Source organism: Sus scrofa, chromosome 1, assembly GCF_054392235.1.
Source record: "Sus scrofa isolate SSC_HxYL_T2T_F1_AM1 chromosome 1, Sscrofa_HxYL_maternal_Yorkshire_Landrace_v2.0, whole genome shotgun sequence".
Taxonomy (NCBI): Eukaryota; Metazoa; Chordata; class Mammalia; order Artiodactyla; family Suidae; genus Sus; species Sus scrofa.
The window spans coordinates 138,112,946-138,137,280 of NC_139383.1; the positions used below are offsets into that span (position 1 = coordinate 138,112,946).

The 24,335-nt window shown below is 42.4% G+C and overlaps 1 protein-coding gene and 1 pseudogene across 4 annotated transcripts; one reads left to right on the forward strand and one right to left on the reverse strand.

Moving 5' to 3' along the window:
* Positions 1-2,045: 2,045 nt before the first annotated feature.
* Positions 2,046-3,306, forward strand: LOC100624548 (suppressor of cytokine signaling 3-like; annotated as a pseudogene).
* Positions 3,307-5,829: 2,523 nt separating this feature from the next.
* On the reverse strand, positions 5,830-24,311 carry HAUS2 (HAUS augmin like complex subunit 2). 4 transcript variants are annotated; one of them, NM_001243905.1, is made up of 6 exons: positions 24,201-24,307; positions 15,392-15,484; positions 14,447-14,516; positions 12,380-12,512; positions 9,872-9,980; positions 5,830-6,590 (listed from the first exon to the last, which is right to left on the reverse strand). In NM_001243905.1, exons 1-6 carry the CDS (start codon positions 24,291-24,293, stop codon positions 6,387-6,389), a joined length of 702 nt encoding a protein of 233 aa, NP_001230834.1. In that variant the 5' UTR covers positions 24,294-24,307; the 3' UTR covers positions 5,830-6,386. The 4 variants fall into 4 exon arrangements, 3 of the variants coding, with proteins under 3 accessions (NP_001230834.1, XP_084836822.1, XP_084836878.1); XR_014818288.1 differs by lacking the exon at positions 12,380-12,512 and having other exon boundaries at positions 24,201-24,311; XM_084980696.1 differs by lacking the exon at positions 9,872-9,980 and having other exon boundaries at positions 24,201-24,311.
* Between the last annotated feature and the right edge of the window lie 24 nt (positions 24,312-24,335).

The following is a 24,335-nucleotide window of genomic DNA, read 5'->3' on the forward strand; positions in this document are numbered from 1 at the left end:
TATGTACACTAAATAGAGAGTATGTCCTTTTAATCATATAGGATTCAGACAAAATTTTAGCATGAAATTGCAGGTTTGTTTATTTTGAAAAAGACATAAAAGACAAAAAACTAAAAATAAAAACTAAAATAACCAGGTACATCAATAATCGTGATACATGTGACATGATAATATATATATACACACATACATACCCACAGACATAAAATCACATGAAGAAAAACTTAGTAAGATGTAAAAACCAAAGCTGGATGTGAACAGATTTCTAATGAAATACAACTAAAATTTTTGCTTAGTGTTTAGGCAATGTTAGGCACTGTTCAAGAAGTTATGGGAGTTCCCATTGTGGCTCAGCAGTTAGTGAACCCAGCTAGCATCCCTGGGGTTCGATCCCTTGCCTTGCTCAGTGGGTTAAGGATCCAATGTTGCCATGAGCTGTGGTGTAGGTTGCAGACATGGCTCGGATCCCGAGTTGCTGTGCCTCTGGAGTAGGCCATCGGCTACAGTTCCAATTGGACTCCTAGCCTGGGAACCTCCATATGCCATGGGTGTGGCCCTAAAAGACAAAAAGACCAAAAAAAAAAAAAAAAGTTATGACCACCATTCTATATGCCACTTGCCAAGGCAGCAAAATAGGATTCAAAACATGTTGTTTTAGGAGTTTCTGTCATGGCTTAGCTGTTAGCAAACCCGTCTAACATCCATGAGGACTCAAGTTCGATCCCTGCCCTCTCTCAGTAGGTTAAGGATCCAGCATTGCCGTGAGGTCCTGTGAACTGTGGTGTAGGTTGCAGACGTGGCTCGGACCCAGCATTGCTGTGACTCTGGCAAAGGCCAGCGGCTACAGCTCCAATTAGACCCCTAGCCTGGAAACCTCCATATGCTTCTGGTACGGACCGAAAAAGACCAAAAAAAAAAGAGTTGTTTTTGGTAATGATCCTGTTTCCTTATGAAAAGCTACTTAACTCATCTACTATATTGAGGTCTAGTTTAAAGAGTGTGATGAATATAAGGATGAGTGAAATGTGGTGATATAGAGAATGCAACAGTATCAAAATATTGAAGCATACATTTTAAGGCAAAAGAAAACCCCAAGTGTGAAGCCAAGGGCAGTTGTACTATTGATGTAAATGAATACATCCTGAGATTTAGTATTTGTGTACCTCTCCCTTTTATATGCATAATCTCAGATAGCAATTCGTAAAGTAAAACTGCCACATCCAGTGCTGCAGGGCAACAGGAGACCCTGAAAGAGGGACAGCGTGGTATAGCAAAACACACAAGACTCTTACATTTAGAAAGTGGGGGACCAGGAGGCACTCTATTCCACAGAACAAAGACTCCTAGGTTTTAGCACACACTAATTTATTAAGGAAGGCGATGTATGTAGGTTAGCTAGCAAAATCAGGCATAGGCAGTGACAAAAATATCTCCTAGTGAATAACAAAGGAAACTACCAGCAAGGAAGTGCCTATCCATAGGACATAGTGCAGCTGCTTATGCATAGCTCCCTTATCTTGTCTTTGAAGGAGACCCTGTACCTTAGAACTGTGCATTAGCAAATATGCTTATCTGGCTTTGCCATCCTAAGCATTCCTTAGTCTGTTGTGCTTTTGCAGGTGCACCAAGTTTGCCTTCTGCAGAGTTCAGCAGTTCAGTGGTCTCCAACATCAAACCTCTAAAAGTTTTACCCTGATGTGCCTTTTTCTTTTCTTTGCAATCCTTCTTTGCCCATTCCTAAGGCTGCCAGTGAACACCTTCAGGAATTGCTTAGTGTCAGGGTCCCCAAGACCTCCTCCCCACCCCCCAGTTTTGACCATATGCTTGAAGGATTCATAGGATTCAGCATATCATTGTACTCATGGCTATGATTTACTACAGCGAAAGCATACAAAGCAAAAGAGCAATGGGGGACAAAGTCTGGGGGAAACCAGGCACAAGCTTTGAGTCCTCGACCAGTGGATCCCCACAGGATAAGCTTAATTCCCCCAGCAACTGAGTTGTGACGTGTGTGAAATGCTGTCTACCACAAGAGCTCATTAAAGATGCAATGCCAGGGCTCCGACTTGGACTCCCAGCTCCTCTGCCACCGCCGCCACTGCCAAGACTCCAGCCCAGCTCCTGCCGCCGCTTCGCCCCAACCTCCGCCCGACCGGCCCTGGGGCGCACAGAGGGTGGTGCGGGGCCCGCCAGCAAAGCCTGAGGGGCGCGCGCACAAGGCCTCTTTGTGGATCTCACGGTCACCGACCTCTGGGTCCGGAGAGGGCCACCGCGGGCCGCAGCTCCACCTCTGCGCCTTGGGGACCACAGAAGGCGCAGCCCGAAGGCCAGGGATTTTGGTTTAGGGCTAGCCCCGCCCGGGATGAGGTAGCATCCGCTGTGAGGAGGCCTCCGAGCAGCTGCAGCCACCACCGCGCAGATCCACACTGGCTCCCTGAGCCCGGGTCACCAACAACAAGTTTCCCGCGGTTGGGATGAGCGGCCCCCGGACACCAGCCTGCGCCTCAAGACCTTCAGCTCCAAGAGCAAGTACCAGTTGGTGGTGAACGCAGTGCGCAAGCTGCAGGAGAGCGGCTTCTACTGGAGCGCCGTAACCCGAAGCGAGGCGAACCTGCTGCTCAGCGCCTAGCCCGCCAGCACCTTTCTCATCCGCCACAGCTCGAACCAGCGCCACTTCTTACGCGCAGCGTCAAGACCCAGTCTGGGATCAAGAACCTGCACGTCCAGTGCGAGGTGGCCAGTTTCTTGCTGCAGGGTTACCTCCGGAGCACGCAGCCCGTGCCCGATTCGACTGCGTACTCAAGCCAATGCATCACTATCTGCCCCCCTCCGGCGCCCCCTCTTTCTCCTCGCCTCGGACTAAACCCTCCTCCTTGGCCTCCTTCGAGGTGCTTGACAGCCGCCGGCTCACCCTCTCCCTGGGAGCCCCCTCCCCGCGCCCGTCCAAGAGCCTATTACATCTACTCCAGGGCCGAGAAGATCCCTCCGGTGTTGAGCCAACCCCTCTCCAACATTTCTGTCGAAAGACAGTCAGAGGCCACCTGGACTCCTATGAGAAGGTCCCCCAGCTGCCCGGGCCCATTCGAGAGTTCCTGGACCAGTATGGTGCCCTCTTTAAGGAGCAAAGGGCAGAGGTCGGGGCGAGGGGCCAGGGTCCCTTCTCCTCTGTAGCACATGGCACAAGCACAAGAATCCAGGCGTGAGAATCCTGAAGCTCTGGATGAGCCAGAGGGTGGATAGGCCCTAACCTACAGCTCTCCCCACTGCAGAACAGGGTCGTGGGGACCTGGAAGGTGTTTGAGGGGAGGCAGAGAGCTATCTGAGCATCGCTCCGTGATTTCAGCTTCTCCAGAGGAGCCAGCTGGCCCGGGGGACCACATCAAGCACCACAGTGGATTCTCCCTCCTCTTAGCTTCCTCGACCCCCCTGCGCTTGCAAACAGGGGACACTGAATGCTGAACTAGTGAGAACTGCTGGGAATCTTCCGATTTTCCAATGGACCTTGTTTGCTCTTTGACTTGGTTTAAAACAGCTTTAAACCTGAGCAGGTCTTGGGCCTGGAAAAGGGTGGACGAGAGAAAGAGGGCACTTCAGGGGCCTAGCACTGCAGGCTGGCTAAGCAAATGGCCACACAAACCGCCCAGCCCAGATGAGGAGGGTGGTTACATTCTCCACCCCTGGCTCTGGGCAGAAGGGCAAGGGGTTATGAAACGAAACTTTCTGCTGCCCCTCCCCCCCACCTTGGGACAGAAAACAGAAACACAGGTCTCAAAGTCCATCTAGTGCCCAGGGCCTCCCCTGCTTTAAGGCAGAAGTGGCATTTGGAGGGGGGAGCCGGCTGGCCCATTGTTCTTTCCCCACATATCCTATCCCTTTCACCACCTGGAGGGTGGGTTAGGATGAAGGAGATGAGCCATCTTTGACCCCAGACCCCAGACAGAGAAGATGGGGCATTCTGCTTTGTAATCCCTGACTATATCTGGTTAGACTTGCCTTAAATGCTCCCTGTCCCATGGATAGGGACTGGCACAGGAGAAGCCACACACTCAGCCAATCCAAGCAGAAGCCAAGGATTTCTCAGAGGGGTGCCCATAGGCCACTTACCGTTTGGTGGGAGAAATTGGAGAGGTGAGTGCAGGAAGATGCCAGCCCAGTTGGTAGTGGTCGGTCAGTGGTGCCTGGGCTCTGGCCAGAGCAGAGCCACCAGGCCTCATAGCCCCCTGGACCCTGCTACCAAGTTGCTCCCACTCAGTAATACCACTGATCAGTGAAAACTTACACAAATGTGGTGGCAATGGAATTACCTGGAACTGTTCTTTTTGGGGGGGAAACTAAACAAACAAACTTTTCTGTGACAGGTATTGGGCTGGATGGGGCAGCTGTGATTTTTTCTGTTATTTTGTTTGGGTTTTGTGGGGGCTTTTTTGGTCCTTTTTCTTTTTACAGCCACACTCATGGATTATGGAGGTTCCCAGGCTAGGGGTCTAATTGGACCTGTAACTACCGGCCTATGCCACAGCCACGGCAACGTGGGATCCAAGCTGCATCTGCCATCTACACCACAGCTCACAGCAACACTGGATCCTTAACCCACTGAGCAACGCCAGGGATCGAACCCACAGCCTCATGGTTCCTAGTTGGATTCTTTTCTGCTGTGCCATGACGGGAACTCCTTATTTGTGCTTTTTAATAATGTTTAAAATCTGCCTCAGTCACTCTGTCTTTTATAAAGTTTCCCTCTCCAGTTTGCTCCCCTTGACTCGTCCACCCAGGCCTTGGAGGCTGTTAGGAAGGAGATGCTTGAAGAACTCAACAAAATACCAATCCAAGTCAAACTATGCACATATTTATTCAAAAAAAATATTTCTGGAGTTCCCATCATGGCTCAGTTGTTAACAAATCCGACTAGGAACCATGAGGTTTCGGGTTTGATCCCTGGCCTTGCTCAGTGGGTTAAGATCCAGTGTTGCTGTGAGCTGTGGTGTAGGTCACAGACACAGCTCGGATCCCGAGTTGCTGTGGCTCTGGTGTAGGCCGGCGGCTACAGCTCCGATTCAACCTCTAGCCTGGGAACCTCCACATGTCGCAGAAGCGGCCCTACAAATGGCAAAAAAAAAAAAAAAAAAAAAAAAAGAAAAGAAAAGAAAAGAAAAAAAAAAGAGAAATATTTCTGTAATTTATAATAAAGAGCATTAATTTTTTTTAATTTTTATTTTTTTATTTTTATTTTTTTTAGGGCTGCACCAGCAGCATATGGTGGTTCCCAGGCTAGAGGTCGAATCAGAGCTAGAGTTGCTGGCCTACATCACAGTCACAGCCACGCCAGATCCAAGCCATGTCTGTGACGTATACCATAGCTCATGGCAACGTCAGATCCTTAATCCACTGAGCGAAGCCAGGGATTGAACCTGCAACCTCATGGTTCCTAGTTGGATTCATTTCCACTGTGCCATGACGGGAATTCCAAGAACACTATTTTTAAAATTAAAAAAAAAAGAAGCATTACCAGGGTTATTACCGAGGGCTAGTCACATTGGTATCTTCTGTGTATGTACCAAAATTTTAGACTACAAGGAAGAAAGGAAGTGTTCTCATAAACCTGTATAAACACCTTAGTCACAGTGAGCAACTCTTATCGGTGAGAGTGGAGGGAACCCTCTTGAAATCTAAGTTCCCAGATGCCAGCCAAGTACCAACTTTACAAGAAGGCCTTTCAAAGGACAGCAGTTGGGCTGGCTATGCTACTCTTTTTTGCACACTTAGTGACAATCCTGCAGGAATAAATAACATACTTTCAAATTCAAAACTCTTCTAATTCAGAAATAAACATTTTTTAATTTTTAAAATTTATTTATTTATTTTGCTTTTTAGGGCCACACTAATGGCATACAGAGATTACCAGGCTAAGGGTCAAATTGGAGCTGGACCTGCTGCCCTACGCCACAGCCAGAGCAACACAGCATCCAAGCCTCATCTGTGACCTATATCGCAGCTCACAGCAACACAGGATCTTTAACCCACTGAGCGAGGCCAGGGATCGAACCTGCTTCCTCATGGATGGTAGTCAGATGTATTAACCACTGAGTCATGAAGGGAACTCCCAGAAATAAGCATTTTTTAAAAAACATCATATAAAGTCTGCTGCCTACAATATGGTTAAGGCACTCATGTTAACAGATCATCATAGCTATATTTTTTAATGAAAAGTGAAATGAAAAATATATGACAAACAAAGGAAAATTCAGTTTGGTCTTAATGAACTTGGAATCTTACTACAAAGAGGGCTCTTTGAGTAATGCTAGCAGCCAAGTCTATAAATACCATAACTCACTAGAAATGGACTTCACACAACTATATATAATTAAACAAAAATACCCAGTTGATAATCACTTGGTGTTACCAGTTTGGACTTTAACTTTGGAAGTAAAAGGTAAAGGAGGCATTATAACATCATGAAGAAAATTTTCTTCAGCTAATATTTTGGGAATACAAGAGGAAACTTCCTTCTGTTGTTCTCGCCACTTGAGTATAGTTTCTGCCAGTTCTTCTGTCTTCATCACCAAAATGTCCATATTTGCTAAAGCTGTGCTCTATAACATTTGAAAGAAAGGGAAAACAGGAGAGAAATCAAGTCTGTCATTAATATATCATTATTATATCACAAATAGTTATGATACCAAAAGTTAAGAATTGATCTTTTCTAGCCCCTTAACACAAAAGCTTCTTAAAAGTGTGCTCTCCTTTTTTTTTTTTTTGGCTTTATAGGGCCACACCCTCGGCGTATGGAGGTTCCCGGGCTAGGGGTACAATCAGAGCTGTAGTCACCAGCCTACACCACAGCCACAGTCATGCCAGATCCAAGCCATGTCTGCGACCTACACCACAGCTCACAGCAACGCTGGATCCTTAACCCCACTGAGCAAGGCCAGGGATTGAACCCAAAACCTCATGGTTCCTAGTCAGATTTGCCTCCACTGCGCCACAACAGGAACTCCTCTCCTCCTTTTTATGCACACCTTTTTTTCTCTGTGGGTTCATTTCTTCTTTGTCTTCAATTATCAGCTCAATACAGAGGACCCTGAATCAATATCCTAAAATTCAGTCCCATATTTCAGTTTGTTGGAAATCTCCATTTGGATGCACAAGCAACATCTCAAACTCGATATAACTACAGTTCAACAAAGCGTGATTAAACACTATCTGTGCAAGATGTGAAAAAACTAATCTCTTGACCCTACTCATCTGCAAGTCATCAAGGTTAGAAACTTCATTCCTTGGATGTGTCCCTTGTTCAAATAGTAGCCATGTGCTAGAAATCTGATCTCCAAAATCCTTTTTAATCCTATGCTTGAAATCTTTTATCAGAATGACTATTTATTCTCTAAGCTTCTCTGCCTTTGGTTCCTCTGCCTAGTGCTCTAACCCATAGCCTTTTTTTTTTTTTTTTTAATTTTTTCCGCTTTTTAGGGCTGTGCCCGCAGTATGTGGAGGTTCCCAGGCTAGGAGTCAAGTTGGAGCTGCAGCCCCCAGCCTATGCCACAGCCACAGCAATGCCAGATCTGAGCTGTATCTGCAACCTACACCACAGCTCACGGCCACACTGGATCCTTAACCCACTGAGTGAGGCCAGGGATCGAACCCGCATCCTCACGGATCCTAGTCAGATTCGTTAACCTCTGAGCCATGAAGGGAACTCCACCCATAGCTCATCAAACTTTAATGTGCATAGGAATCACCTGAGGAACTTGTTAAACTGTAGATTCAGATTCTGGAGGTCCAAGGTGAATGAGGTCTGCAATTCTGCATTTCTAACAAGCTTCAAGGTGATGCTGATGCTCTGCACCTACTTTGAGTGGCAAGGCTCAGCCTACTCTATCTCCATGACTAAGTTATGATCAAACCACTTCTCTGTGTCCTTCTCTAAAATACAAACAAAACAAAAAATATTTAATGGTTTCCCAGGACTTAGACAAAGTTTAAACTCCTTAGTCTGGTTTTCAAGGCATTGCATAAACAAACCCTGAGTCAATCTCCTTCTCAATACCTTTAAGCATCAGTCAAAGTTGAGTACCAGTCTTCCCTCAAACTACCCGTGCTCTCTGATTTTCATATCTTTCCTCACATTGCTGCTTTGGGCTCAAATATTCTTTCTGATGTGCATCCAAATTTCAGTGATTCTTTTAGATTCAGTTCACTACTAACTCCTATGTAAAACTTTATTGAAGTATTCCTACCTCCTGTCCTATTCCCAAGCTCCATAAAGGGAAAGTAATCCCCTCTCTTGCTGTGCTTAACAGATAGCATCTTCTTTGTAATTCTCTGCTATATTCATTGTGCAAGTATGAATACACTGTACTTTCTTTATACTATGCTATAAAGAAAGTATAAGATACTTTCTACTTTATAGTATATCCATCAAATCTTGATAATTTGAGGGCAGTGATTGGTTATACCTGTTTATTTCTCATGATACCTATAGCATAGTCCCTTGCCCAAGGAAGATAACACATATTTATTAAATATTGGAATAAAACAGGAATTTAACTTGGTACAACCACTATGAAAAATAGTATGGAGGTACCTGAGAAAACTAAATATAGAACTACCATATGGGAATTTCTGTTATGGTACAGCAGAAATGCATCCAACTAATATCCATGAGGATGGGGGTTCAATCCCTGGCCTTACTCAGTAGGTTAAGTGTCCAGCACTGCCATAAACTGTGGTGTAGGTCGCAGATGAGGCTTGGATCCTGTGATGCTGTGGCATAGGCCAGCAGCTGCAGCTCCAATATGATCCCTAGCCTGGGAACTTCCATTTGCCACAAGTGTGGCCCTAAAAAGCAAAAAAAAAAAAAAAAAAAAAAAAGAATGTGGTACATATACACAATGGAATACTATTCAGCCATAAAAAAAGAACAAAATAATGCCATTTGCAGCAACATGGATGGAACTAAAGACTCTCATACTAAGTGAAGTAAGTCAGAAGGAGAAAGACAATTACCATATGATATCACTTATATCTGGAATCTAATATATGGCAATAAATACACCTATCTACAGAAAAGCAACAAACTCATAGACATGGAGAACAGACCTGTAGCTGCCAAGAGGGAGGTGGAAGGAGTGGGAGGGAGTGGGAGTTTGGGGTTAGTAGATGTAAACTATTGCATTTGGAGTGGATAAGCAATGAGATTCTGCTCTATAGGCCAAGGAACTTGTGATGAAACATGATGGAGGATAATGTGAAAAAAAGAATGTATATATGTGTATGACTGGGTTACTTTGCTGTACAGGAGAAATTGACAGAACATCGTAAATTGACTATAATAAAAATTTTTTAAAAATACTGGAATAAAACAATGTAAAATAACTTCTAAAGAAAAATGATATAAAGAAGAAAAAGCATCTTGATTTAAAAAATAATTCGCGGAGTTCACGTCGTGGCACACTAGGAACCATGAGGTTGCGGGTTCGATCCCTGCCCTTGCTCAGTGGGTTAATGATCCAGCGTTGCCGTGAGCTGTGGTGTAGGTTGCAGACGTGGCTTGGATCCCGCGTTGCTGTGGCTCTGGCGTAGGCCGGCGGCTACAGCTCTGATTAGACCCCTAGCCTGGGAACCTCCATATGCCACGGGAGTGGCCCAAGAAATGGCAAAAAGACAAAAAAAAAAAACAAAAAAACAACAACAACAAAAAAACCCAAAACCAAAAACCAAAAAACAAAACAAACAAACAAAAAAATTCACTCATAATATCAGCCATCAAAAAAAAAATGAGATCATACATTTGAGATTCTAGTATAAAAGAACTAAAGATAGCTAAAAGTGAAAGAAGTTGATGAGGCACTTAAGTGTTATTGGAAATACTCACCATTTTCTTTAGATTTGTATCTAAATGAGGGATATTTCTAATTGTTTCCAGATGGCTTTCTAATCTCTCAATGAAAGTTACTGCCAACTCCAGCAAATGTACCATATATCTGAAGGAGGGAGAAAAAAAGTCAACTTTTTTTTTAGAATTTTTTTTCTTCTTTGGGCTGCACCAGCAGCATATGAAAGTTCCTGGGATAGGGGTTGAATTGGAGGTGCAGCTGCTGGCCTATGCCACAGCCACAGCCAGGTCCAGGCTGCACATGTGACCTACATTGCTACTTGTGACAAAACCGGATCCTTAACCTACTGAGCAAGGCCAGGGATTTAACCCATATACTCACAGATAAGAGTCGGGTTCTTAACCCACTGAGCCACAATGGGAACTTCAGAAGTTAACTTATCTTTCAGTTTAGTTATTTTGTATTATCTTTTTTCTCTTTAACTAGGACTTTAACTATGAAATAAGGGAATTACAATCTACCAAACGAACCATTAGCAATCTTTCTTTATTCAAGGAAATATCAGTGATAGAAAAGGTCCTTTGCTTTCACTTTAAGCAGGAATTAACTTGCCATCCAAACAGAAAAACAGAAAGAGACGACACTAATCATATTTGGTTTGTTGCACGCATGGCATGCAGAAGTTCCCAGGCCAGGTATTGAACCTGCATCAAGGCAGTGACAATGCCATATCCATAACATCAGCCAAAATGGACTCCAATAATCATTTTGGAACCCAACCTAATGTTACACAAACCTCAATGTTAATAATTTTCTAACATAAGTAAAAAAATTTTTCTAGGTAAAACCTCTGTTTCATCTACTCATTCTCAGTGAAGGGTGAAGACAATAAGGATAGATATACTTCACTGAAATAGCCTACACGTGAAACTACTTTGAATCTTTGCTTTTGCAAAATGCTTTAAAATCATCACTCAGTTCTTCTGATATATATAATATTATTTAATATACACATTAATGGTAGTTACTGTACTGAATAGATATGAATATATCCACAAGAATGGGATTTGTATATCTCATTTTAATACAAGATGAAAGATCTAACGCTTAAGAGAAAATATTGATTTGCTCAGGGTCAGTGAGGCACTGATGGAGAAAGTTAGCAATCAGATCCCCAGATGCCTGCTTTTTAATTTTATTATTATTAGTAAGAATCTAGATCTTCAATTTGATACTTGCCATACTCCTATGAAAAAGAAAGCAACAGAAAGCATCCTCATTCTATGGATGGGGAAACAGACAAAAACTTAAATCATTTGCCCAAGGCTTTGAGGCATACAAACAGCAGAGATGAGCTCAGAACTGATAGTCTTTTTTTTTTTTTTTTTGTCTTTTTGCCATTTCTTGGGCTGCTCCCGCGGCATATGAGATTCCCAGGCTAGGGGTCGAATCAGAGCTGTAGCCACTGGCCTACACCACAGCCACAGCAACGCAGTGTCCGAGCCACGTCTGCAGCCTACGCCACAGCTCACGGCAACACCGGATCCTTAATCCACTGAGCAAGGCCAGAGATCGAACCTGCAACCTCATGGTTCCTAGTCGGATTCATTAACCCCTGAGCCACGACGGGAACTCCTGTTATTCTTCTCTTAATTGACATTGTTTTCATCTGTCCCTGTTTAAAATCCCCCAAAAGAATTTTTATATAGAGGCAACATTAATGCAAGAATCAATCTGTTACAATAAATACTCTACACAGAATAAAAATGATTCTTACACACCCTACTGTATGTTATAGATCTAATTTCTTTCATTAAATCATTATTTATAATTCCCAACACAATGGGCAAAAGGAATGCCTTCTCTTCACCATTGCTGTAATTTCTTAAAAGTAAAGGATTTTCTTCTTCTTCTTCTTTTTTTGCTTTTTAGGGCCGCACCCTTGGCATATGGAGGTTCCGGGGCTAGGGGTCGAATCAGAGCTACAGCTGGCGGCCTACACTGAAGCCACAGCAACATCAGATCCAGTTCACTGCAACACAGGATCAGTAACCTGCTGAGTGAGGCCAGGGATGGAACTCAAAACCTCATGGTTCCTAGTTGGATTCATTTTCTCTGCACCACCACAGGAACTCCAAAAAAGTAAAGGTTTTTCTTTCTGGCTAAATGTATCAGCATTAATAAAATGTTAACAGATCCAATCATTCATATACTGTTTAACAAAGTATGCGATGAAATAACTATGAGTCTAAGAATCCATGAGGATGTGGGTTGGATCCCTGACCTTGCTTAGTGGGTTAAAGGACCTGTCATTGCCATGAGCTGCAGTGTAGGTAGCAGACATGGCTGGGATCTGGTGTTGCTGTTGCTGTGGCTGTGGTGTAGGCCAGTGGCCTGCATATGCTCTGATTCAACCCCTAGCCACAGGAACTTCCATATGCCACACGTGTGGCCCTAAAAAGGAAAATAAAGAAATAAGTATCTACTAAACAAAAACTACCCTCAGAAAACATGTGTAACTGTTAATGTCTACTTTTTAGTCTAACCTGTGATAAACAGCTTCAATTGGCAAGTTTTCTTGGCACGTGCCTTTCAACAGTCTTTGCCTGAGGGACCGCTTCTCTTTCAGCACTGCTTCCAAATGATTATTCATGCTTTGCAGAGCATGACACTTCTCAGCTATACAAACGAGGAGCAGTAGTTATAGTTAGCAACAGGACAAGTAAGTTTTGAAATCACTAATACCATCAATGTCAAAAGTTAATCCCATCATTTCCCTCCTCAATATCCCCCTTTGCTATCTTTAATCTTTGCTATCTTTGCCACCAATTTCATTTTCAACTATTTTCTCTTACTTTTCCTATAGACAATCAAATCTACTGCTAAATTCTCTGTGTTTTTCAATTCTGCTCTTGGTTCCGTTTTTATCGCCAGAGTCGCATTCTTCAAATAGTTTCTTTTCCCATCTCTGCCTCTGATATTGTACATGAATATTAAAAAGCATTTATAAGTAATATTGTTTCAATATTTTCCCCAGAATTCAATTGATGGCTATCAATTCCTCTTCTTTTAAATTTTTATTTGGAAAAAAATTCAAATGTAACAGAAAAGTTTCAAGAATAGTTCACTGACTGGAGTTCCCATTGTGGTTCAGTGGTTAACGAATGCAACCAGGAACCACGAGGTTGCGGGTTCAATCCCTGGCCTTGCTCAGTGGGTTAAGGATCCAGCGTTGCTATGAGCTGTGGTGTAGGCGTTGCCATGAGCTGTGGTGTAGGTCGCAGATGTGGCTCGGATCCCGTGTTGCTGTGGCTGTTGCATAGGCTGACGGCTACAGCTCCGATTAGACCCCTAGCTTGGGAACCTCCATATGCCACAGAAGTGGCCCAAGAAATGGGAAAAAGACAAAAAAAAAAAAGAATAGTTCACTGACCAAACTCCTATATACATTTTATCTAGACTTAGCAACTGTAATATTTGGCTACATTTTCCTTTTCTTCCCCTTTCTCTACACACCCATACATATATTTTTGCTGATCAATTTGAGAGTAAGTTGCAGACGTAATGAACTTTTACCCCTAAATCTTCAGCAAGTATTTCCTAAAATAGGAACATTCTCTTATCTAACTACAATTATCAAATTCAGATAACTTAACATTGGTACAGTACTACCAATATTTAATACAGCCCATATTTAGGAATTCCTGTAGTGGTGCAGCAGAAATGAACCTGACTAGTATCCAAGAGGATGCAGGTTCAATCCATGGCCTCACTCAGTGGGTCAACAATCTGATGTTGCCTTGAGCTGTGGTATAAGTCACAGATGCTGCTCGGATCTGGCGTTGCCGTGGCTATGGCGTAGGCTGGCAGCTATAGCTTCGACTAGACCCCTACCATGGGAACTTCCTTCCATATGCCATGGGTGCAGCCCTAAAAAGCAAAATAAACAAATAAATAAATACAGCCCAGGAGTTTCCATTGTGGAGCAGAGGAAACTAATTCGACTAGGAATGACGAGGTTTCAGGTTCCATCCCTGGCCCCACTCAGTGGGTTAAAGATCCAGCGTTGCTGGATCTGTATCCAGATCCTCGGATCTGGCATTGCTGTGGCTATGGCATAGGCTGGCAGCTGTAGCTCTAATTAGACCCCTAGCCTGGGAACCTCCATATGCTGAGGGTGTGACCCTAAAAAGAAAAAGAAAAAAAAAAATACAGCCCATATTTAAACATCACCAAATAGCCCAAAAATGTCCTTTATAGAAAAATTTTTTTTTTTTACATTTTATATTGCAAAAAATTTTCTAATGTTTAATTCACGACTATACTATACTTTAGCTGTCATGTCCCTTTAGCATCCTCTAACCTGGAAAGTTCTTTAGCCTTTGTTGTTTAAGCTCTACTGACTCTGGGGAGCTCCTGCCTCATTTACTTTTAATGCTATTTACAATAGTTAAGCCAACAGGACTTCTCTTTGAGCATATAACAATGCAGACTTTGTTAGCTTTGGGATAATACCTAAAATAATTATCATAATTTTATAGCTTGGTGCTTTTTAAAGTAATCCAAGAAAAAGTTGAAATTCCAATGATTACTCATTTAACTAAACCACTTACCCAAAAATGAAGGATGGACAACATCTGCGGCATCTTTTTCTAGTCGTAGGAGCTCAATTTCCAGGTTTTTCTACATTAGGAACAAAGATAACATTTAGTTTATGCAAAAAATAGCCTGAAGTAAAGGCTTAAACTTTGATAAAAATGGGCAGTCTTTAACTCAGGAGTAGTTAGGGGAGCAGGAGGATGATTTGTTACAAGAGCCCCAAGGATTTATTGAAGCTTTTGATTGTGGTGTTCAAGCCCTTTTGCTGCTACTGCTACTACTCCTAACTACTACTATGAGCATTACTACTATTAGTACTGCAAAGAAATGCCTATATAGCTATGTGCTAGACATTGTCCAATGGGCAAGAAAAATTGCTTTGGAACCAATCAAGATTTTTTCCCAACACTAGTCCACTGATATATGATTGGATTAGGAAGATATTGTATACATACACAATGGAATACTACCCAGCCATAGAAAAGAACAAAATTATGCCATTTGCAGCAACATAGATGGAACTAGAGACTCTCGTCCTGAGTGAAGTAAATCAGAAAGAGAAAGACAAATACCATATGATATCACTTATATCTGGAATATAATATATGGCACAAAGGAACCTTTCCACAGAAAAGAAAATCATGGACTTGGAGAATAGACTTGTGGTTGCCAAGGGGTAAGGGGAGGGAGTAGGAGGGACTGGGAGCTTGTGGTAAATAGATGCAGAATGTTGCCTTTGGGATGGATTAGCAACGGGATCCTGCTGTGTAGCACTGGGAACACTGTCTAGTCACTTATGATGGGACATGTAATGTGAGAAAAAAGAATGTATACATGGAAGTGTAACTGGGTCACCATGCTGTACAGTAGAAAAAAATGTATATATAAATAAATGATTTTAAAAAAAGGTTTTTTTCCCCACACTAGATATAGAAAGTAAAAACTCCAACATAATTTACCTGGTAGATTTCAGCTTGAACATCTGTGATGTGCTGTTGTCTGGAGAAGTTCACAAAGCAAGAAGCTGAATTCTTAGATATATTTAACATTTCCTATTGGTAAGTAAACAGAGAAAGCAGCAGTATGTCAGAAAAAAGGTTCTCAACAGCCAAGACATGCAAACGGACCTAAATGTCCATCAACAGAGGAGTGGATAAAGATGTGGTACATATACACAATGGAATATCATCCAGCCATTAAAAAGAAAGAAACAATGGCATCTGCAGCAACATGGATGGACCTAGAAATTATCATGCTAAGTGAACTTAGCCAGACAGTGAGACACAAATATCATATGCTATCACTTAGGTGGAAGCTTTAAAAAGAACACAATGAACTTCTTTGCAGAAGAGATACTGACTCACAGACTTGAAAAAACTTAACAGTTTCCAAAGGAGACAGGTTGCAGGGTGGGGGGATGTGCCTGGGGTTTGGGATGGAAATGCTTTAAGTGAGTTGTGATGATTGTTGTACAACTATAAATGTAATAAAATTCATTGAGTAATTTAAAAAAATAGATCCTGAAAAATAAATAAAATAACTTTGAAAAAAAAAGAAAAAAAAAAGAAAAAGGTTCTGTGTGCACTGGACTCATATGCCCACGTATTTAAAACATGAGGATAGGAGTTCCCGTTGTGGCTCAGTGATTAACGAATCTGACTAGGGACCATGAGGTTGCGGTCCCTAGAAAACGCAAAAAGACAAAAAATAAATAAATAAGTAAATAAATAAAATATGAGGATATACTATGTCTAACACTGCCCCTGAAAAATGAAAAAGAGTAGGATAGTAGCAATGTGTATTTCCTTTGTTTGTTTCTGTCTTTTTGCCCTTTCTAGGGATGATCCTGAGGCATAAGGAGATTTCCAGGCTAGGGGTTGAATCAGAGCCTGATTCTTGTACTTAAGCAGTGTGCTCTTCCTCCTATATTTTGAATTATTCCTGATTTTTGGCTTCCCTTCTTGTGTCTATGGACTTTTTTTTTTTTTTTTTTGCCTTTTCTAGGACTGCTCCCTCGGCATATGTAGGTTCCCAAGCTAGGGGTCTAATCGGAGCTGTAGCTGCCGGCCTATGCCCACAGCCGCAGCAACGCTGGATTTGAGCTGCGTCTGTGACCTACACCACAGCTCATGGCAAGGCCAGATCCCTAGCCCACTGAGTGAGGCCAGGGATCGAACCCGCAACCTCGTGGTTCCTGGTTGGATTCATTAACCATTGCACCATGAGGGAACTCCTGTATTTCCTGTTTTTAAAACCTCCACTATCACAAATCTTTTGACCAAATATTCAAATAAGAAAAACAAGAAAATCACTTTGTACTATCTTCCAAAGTATTATACACAATTGACTGGCATTACTATTAGCTAACCAGAGAATTCTAAGGCTGAGGTTGGAGAATCACTTCTACACAAATGACTGAAACCTATTCTCTCAGCCCTTCCTGGGGCTAAAATCAAACACTTCCTGGGCCATGGAATCATTCACCTGATTGAATGATGACCTCTACTGGCTATAAATCATTCATACTGTCTCCTTTTACATTCTCACTTTCTCGGATAAAGAGATGTTTTGTCCAGGCAAAATTATTCTTCTAAAAAGCACCTACCTCTCCCCTCAAAACCCTGCCTACATTTTTTTTTTTTAACTTTTTAAGGCAATATCCGTGGCACATGTAGGTTCCCAGGCTAGGGGCCAAATTAGAGCTACAGCTGCCAGAGTACGCCACAGCCAGAGCAACGCCAGATCCTTAACCTGCCGAGCAAGTCCAGGGATCGAAGAGGCAACCTCATGGTTCCTCGTTGGATTTGTTTCCACTGTGCCACAACGGGAACGCCCCCACCTCCTCTTTATCCTTTCATTCTATGTTATACTGTTTTCTTAAATTGCAGGTTATCTCAGAACAAATATTATCTTGTTCACCCTTGGCTTCATCCATAACTTTTTCTATCCTCTTCCTCTTTTCCTTAGCACAGGAAAGTACTTCAGATATCATATAGACCAGGTATTGGGAAACCATAGCCTATGAACTAAAGGCAGCCCATTGACAGTTTTTGTATAGCTTAAAGGCTAAGAATGGTTTTCATATCTTTTAGTTGTTGGAGGAAAAAAAAACCCAAAAGAAAACTATTTTGTGATGCATGAACATTAAATGAAATCCAAATTTCAGGGCCCAAAAATAAATTTTATTGAAACTCAACTTCTCTCACTCATTTATATATTATCTCATGTTGTTTTCACACTATAACATCCTAGTTACACCCCTATGGACTGAAAAGTCCCAAATACTTACTCTCTGGCCCTTCATAGCAAGTTTGCTGACCAATGATAATTTTTTTTTAAAATGCCTTCAGTATTTTATTTTTATTTTATTTTATTTTTTGGTCTCTCTCTTTTTTTTTTTTTGCATTTTCTAGGGCCGCTCTCGCAGCATATGGAGGTTCCCAAGCTAGGTGTCGAATCGGAGCCATAGCCACCGGCCTATACCAGAGCCACAGCAATGCGGGATCTGAGCCACGTCTGCAACCTACACCACAGCTCACAGCAACACCAAATCCTTAACACACTGAGCAAGGCCAGGGACTTAACCCACAACCTCATGGTTCCTAGTCGGATTCGTTAACCACTGTGCCACAACGGGAACTCCAACCAATAATTTTACAAATATTTATGAGTTAGAAAGAGGAAGATTCAAGGATGAATGAAACAACCTCTCTGTCCTTAACAAACTCATGATGGATGGGAAAGAAAATGTATTCTAGACAGAAAGAACTAAACATTACAAATGCTCAGAAACTGTCAATTAGCACTAACATATGTGAGAAAAAGAGGAAGATGAATCTGGAAATGTGTTTTCTACATGATCATGGGAGATCTTGACAGCTATGATATGCAATCACAATGCAGAAAATGAGAGCAATTCAGATTTCCTATGAAGTAACCTGATCATACATATATATATTTTTTGTCTTTTTGTTCTTTTATGGCCACAACCGTGGCATATGGAGGTTCCCAGGCTAGGGGTCTAATCAGAGCTACAGCTGCCAGCCTACGCCACAGCCACAGCCACGCCAGATTCGAGCCGTGTCTGTGACCTATACCACAGCTCATGGCAATGCCGGATCCTTAACCCACTGAGCAAAGCCAGGGATCACACCCACAACCCCATGGTTCCTAGTCAGATTTGTTTCCTCTACGCCATGATGGTAACTCCTATATATATTTTAGAACTATAAATGGGGGTAGTATGGAAAACAAAATTAATGGGGATGAGGGAAGGAAGGAATGGGAAGTGACTGCTTAATAAGTATGGAGCTACCACTGGGGATGATTACAAAAAGTTTTAAAAACAGTTTCACAACACTGAAAAAAACCCCTACTCTGGTAACTAGCCAACAATATCAAACAAACAAAAAAACTAGTGTAGATGGACTGGAGGTTGGATATTTAGAAAGGTGGCTGCTATAGCATTACCGGTGAGAAGGTGAAGCTGCAGACTACGTCAGTAGCAGTTAAAAAGGAAAGGAAGGGATAAATTAAGAGTCTGGGATTAACATATACACCGTGATATACATAAAACAGGTAACGAACAAAGACCTACTGGAGAGCACAGGGAACTATACTCAATAGTTGGCAATAACCTATAATGGAAAAGAATCTGAAAAAAAAATAGTTATATAGATGTATGTATAACTGAATCACTTTGCTGTATACCTGAAACTAACACACTGTAAATGAACTACATTTCAATTAAAAAAACCCCAAAGCACTCCAATTTGACCCTTAGCCTGAGACCTTCCATATGCCACAGGTGCAGCCCTGAAAAGAAAAACAAACAAACAAACCAAGAAACAAATAATTCATTTGAATAAGAAACAAAAAAAAAAAAAAAGGAAAGGAAGTCAGAGATATCAGTTTCTGGGAAGATGGAATTCATAAGTCCTAGTTTGGCAGAGTATTGTAAATCAACCATACTTTAATTTTTAAAAAGAGAAAAAAGAAAAACAGTAAGTCCTAGCCGATGTGGGGAAACAAAGGATAAAGTCAAGTCAATACTGACTTTGAAGGATTCTGTTTCACATGACTGGACAGCTAGTTAGGCTGTACAATGAGGTAGATAACACAAGATATTTTACTGATGGCAAAACTGAAGAGTATGTAGGTTAAGTATTAGTTCAACTTTACATTGCCCATGTGCATCAGTGCTAAAGTAAGAATACATCTAATCTGCATTTTCATCATATCAACATGACTGTATTTTTCTTTCTTCTCTCTCTTAGGTGGAAAGTAATGAAAGTAAAACATCTCCCATTTCTTACTGTAACGTATTCCCTCTCTGGTACTGCTCCATCCCTCCATGTTTATACACTAATCTTAGTTGCACGTTTGTAAACTACTAAACTCTTGGGTTCAACAACAGGGTAATGGAGCTTAGCCAAGAATATGCAACAGAAATAAGAGGGTAAACACGAATTTTTAAGAAAGGGAGAGCCAAAAAAAGAGAGAGGAAAGAAAGAGCAGTCAAATTCCTCTATTAAATGGAAATTCTATTTGAGGCATGTGACTTAGACCTACACCTTAAAAAAAAAAATTCAAAGATTGGGAATACACAAGTCTTCACTGTTGATGATTGCCATTATATATTACATATTTTCATGCCACTGCTAGTCTGTTTAAGGTATTTGTGTTTACTCTGCAGCTAGAAACAAGAAGCTGAAATCCAGGACATTTATGTTTAATATAAAAACACTGGAGTTTCCGTAGTGGCTCAGCAAAAATGAATCTGATCAGCATTCATGAAGACTCAGGTTCAATTCCTGGCCTCACTCAGTGGGTTAAGGATCCGGCGTTGTCATAAGCTGTGGTGTAGGACACAGATGTGGCTAGGATCTGGTGTTGCTGGGGCTGTGCTGTAGGCTGGCAGCTATAGCTCTGATTTGACCCCTAGCCTGGGAACTTGCATATGGCTTGGGTGCGGCCCTAAAAAGACAAAAAACAAAAAACACAAATCTGATTACATTATGTGTTTAATATATTTATACATAAATAAAAGCTTACATCCTCTGTCTTTTCTTCATAATGAATTATTATTATTAATATTATTATTATTTGGTCTTTTTAGGGCCACACACTTGGCACATGATGGTTCCCACGCTAGGGGTTGAATCAGAGCCATAGCTGCCAGCCTATGCCACAGCCACAGCAACACTGGATCCTTAACCCACTGAGCCAAAGCCAAGGATCGAACCTACATCCTCATGGTTGCTAGTCTGATTCTTTTCCACTGAGCCATGATGGAAACTCCCCATACTGAATTATTAAAAGGGAGATATTGGAGTTCCCGTCGTGGCTCAGTGGTTAACGAATCCAACTAAGAACCGTGAGGTTGCAGGTTCCATATCTGGCCTCGCTCAGTGGGTTAAGGATCCAGCATTGCTGTGAGCTGTGGTGTAGGTCGCAGATGCGGCTTGGATCTGGTGTTGCTGTGGCTCTGGCATAGGCCAGTGGCTACACCTCCGATTGGACCCCTAGCCTGAGAAGCTCCATATGCCACGAATGTGGCCCTTAAAAGACAAAAGACAGAAAACAAAAAAGGGGGGGGGTATATTAAAAAGGAGGCAGGGAGTTCCCACTGCGGCACAGCGATAGAGAACCCCACTAGTATCCATGAGGTTGGAGGTTCAATCCCTGGCCTTGCTCAGAAGGTTAAGGATGTGGCACTGCTATAAACTGTGGTGTAGGCCAGCAGCTACAGCTCCAATTCAACCCATAGCCTGGGAACTTCCATATGCAAAGGTTGAAGTCCTAAAAAAGACAAAAAATAGGAGTTCGCATCGTGGCGAGACAGAAATGAATCTGACTAGGAACCATGAGGTTGTGGGTTCAATCCCTGGCCTCATTCAGTGGGTTAAGGATCTGGCATTGCCATCAGCTGTGGTGTAGATGGCAGATGAGGCTCAGATCTGGCATTGCTATGCTGTGGCATAGGCTAGTGGCTAGAGCTCTGATTAGACCCCTAGCCTGGGAACCTCCATATGCCACAGATGCGGCCCTCAAAAGGCAAAAAATAAATAAAGACAAAAAAATAAGTTAAAAAACAAAAGGGAGAGGCAGTATAGGAGCTTCTGCTGTGGTGAGTGGGTTAAGAATCCAACTGGAGTGGCTTGGTTGCTGTGGAGGTGAGGGTTTGATCCCTGGTCCAGTGGTTAAAGGGTCCGGCATTACTGAAACTGTGGTGTAGGTTGCAGCTGCAGCTTGGGTTCAACTCCTGGCCAGAAAATTTCCATCTGTCACAGGTGTGACCAATTTTTTTTTTTTTTTTTTTTGGCTTTTTAGGGCCGCACCTGCCGCATATGGAGGTTCCCAGGCTAGAGGTCGAATCGAAGCAACAGCTGCCAGCCTATGCCATAGCCTATGCCACACAAGATCCAAGCCAAATCTGTGACCTATACCATAGCTCACACAACACCAGATCCTTAACCCACTGAGCGAGGCCAGGGATTGGACCCACAACCTCATGTTTCCTGATTGGATTTGTTTCTGCTGCGTGATGGGAACTCTCAATTTTTTTTTTTTTTTAAAGAGAAGTAGTATAGCAGAGAGACCTTAAAATGGGGGTGGGTGCAGAGAAGATCAGTGCACAGACTGAGAAAATAGATGATATATGTATGTGTGGGGAGGGTAGTATTCTTTCTATTAGGAAATAGGAGTTCTCTTATGGCACAGCGGGTTAAGGATCCAATGTTGTCACTGCAATGGCTTGGGCGCTGTTGTGGTACAGGTTCAGTCCCTGCGCTGTCACATGCCAGGGGTGCAGCCAAAAAAAAGAAAAAGGGAAAAAAAGAAGAGATCCTGAGGGGTTTTTTGTTAGGTCCAGATCCTTATCCTATGCACTGCCAGTAGAGGGGACTTTGATCAAGGCACTGTGACTCAAGCTTGCCAGAATAACATCTAGGATGTAAGGCCTCTGAAGCAGTCCTAGGACATAAGGCAAAATAGTATCCCATATTATCCCTAGAAATTCTTTCACTAAATCATTCTCCAGTGAATAGATCAAAACAACAACAACAAAAAACTTACACAAGCTATATTTTCTATAAGAGTTGTATCATATCAATTTTAAGCATCACTCTTAATTTTTAATGCACATGGATGATGTGCACTTAAGGAATACACTGTTTAAAGCAGTCATATAATAGCTCATTTTGAAAAGATCAATGATAAATCCTTGTAATAAAAGTAGGTTTTATATGTAAAGTTTGCTTAAAGTAAAATCATGCTACAAATCTACAAAAGTTTCCTCACTGGGTCTAGCTGTGCAATAAATAACATTGTAAGATGGGCTTAAGGAGCCATGGATTGGCAGATATTACCTGTAGGCAAAAGAGGTAACTGTCTAATCAGTGTTACTTGAGGGACACTAACAGCAGCCCAATTCTCTCACCAGAGACTTACTCCTTTGGTTTAGGTGTTTTTATCTCCCACCAGTACGTTCTAAAGGGATAAATCCCAAATCTTGTAGCATGAACTTTGCAAATTACTTTGGTACAGAACTAGACAACACTAGTGAGAGCATTATGCAACGTGGCAGAAAGAAAACACAGGAGAGAAGTGAGGAAGGTGAGAACTATGGAGTGCTGTGGTTATGTTTTGTCTACTTTCCAATGCATTCCTTACTTCCACTCATTTTCCCCAAAATCCATAAAAAGTCTTGTTACTAGGTCTTCAAGTTCTTCAACAGTTTAAACTCTTTCAAGACAGTGTCACAAGTCATCCTAGAGATGATATGATGTGTCAGAAAAGGGAGAGCATCGGGATCTAACTACTTCGCTAGTTGAGTGACTTGGACATGTTTCTTGGTCTCCTTAGGTTTTTGTTTTTGCATCTTAAAATTACTCTAAGCAGATAATAGAATTCTCTAATGACTCTTCTGGGTATAAAGACTTGCATATTTCCCACAAATCTTCCATCATGTGTATACCGCTAATCTCTGCAGATGGTTTTACCTATTTTTCTCAGTTTCCTTTTTTAGTGAAATTTCTCAACTTCTTCATTACCTCAAAATTTCTTTCTCTTCTCTTAACCCCACTTTCCCCATTCCCTTGTCACATCTGCTATTTCTATTTCATTACTCCCTCACATCTTCAATTTCTCCCTCCATTGGCTCTTTCCCTTTGACCTGCGAACATGCGCTTCCTTGCCGAATCTAAAACTACCACCCCCTTGAGCTAGTCTCCCTCTTCTCTTCTCAAAATTAACACCTTCCTTCATTCAGGTTCCAAGGTTTTATGGGTCTTCTTCGCCAATATTTTTTTCCCCTGGCCTTTAAAGATGCATGCCTCCCTTGCCGCTCTCCTGTATCCAGCGTCTCCCGTAATGCCTCAATATTTCACACAAACGAGCGTTATTTGGAGATTTATGTTTTAGCACCCACCCGTACTTCCCAACCCCGCCACCCATTACAATCTACAGGCGGTATCACTGAATGAAAAAAAGCGGGGAACACTAATCTTTATTATCGCCCATGAAATGATCTGGAGTAACTCACTCGCCAGACACTTGAAACACCTTCTCAGAATCAAGATTTTGCAGAACCCACAGCGGACTAGACACTTCTGCCGCCCGCAAGGAGCTCCACTTGCCTCGAACCTAGCACAGCCTCCAGCTAACCCTCACACCCACTCCCGCAGCCAACACCACCACCACCACCTCACAGCCATCTTCTGTCACCACTTTGGGCACCCCCTTAATGACGCCATAGCCCCCACGCACCTGAGTGACCAACCCTGAAGCTACGAAATGGCCCAGCAGTAGCCCGGCAGCGTTTGGCGCGGAGGCCAGGTCCCAGGGGCTAGCGGCAGCCATGGCTGGGCAACACCTTCCCGGGTGGCGCGGAGAGTGAGTGGA

Bases quoted from the DNA above. Each gene is read 5' to 3' on its own strand.
- HAUS2 (NM_001243905.1), bottom strand. From the start codon at position 24,293: ATGGCTGCCGCTAGCCCCTGGGACCTGGCCTCCGCGCCAAACGCTGCC. The intron at 15,485-24,200 runs GTGCGTGGGGGC...ACTTACCAATAG, and splicing joins CTTCAGGGTTGGTCACTCAG to GAAATGTTAAATATATCTAA. The intron at 12,513-14,446 runs GTAAGTGGTTTA...TCGTTTGTATAG, and splicing joins TGTCCATCCTTCATTTTTGG to CTGAGAAGTGTCATGCTCTG.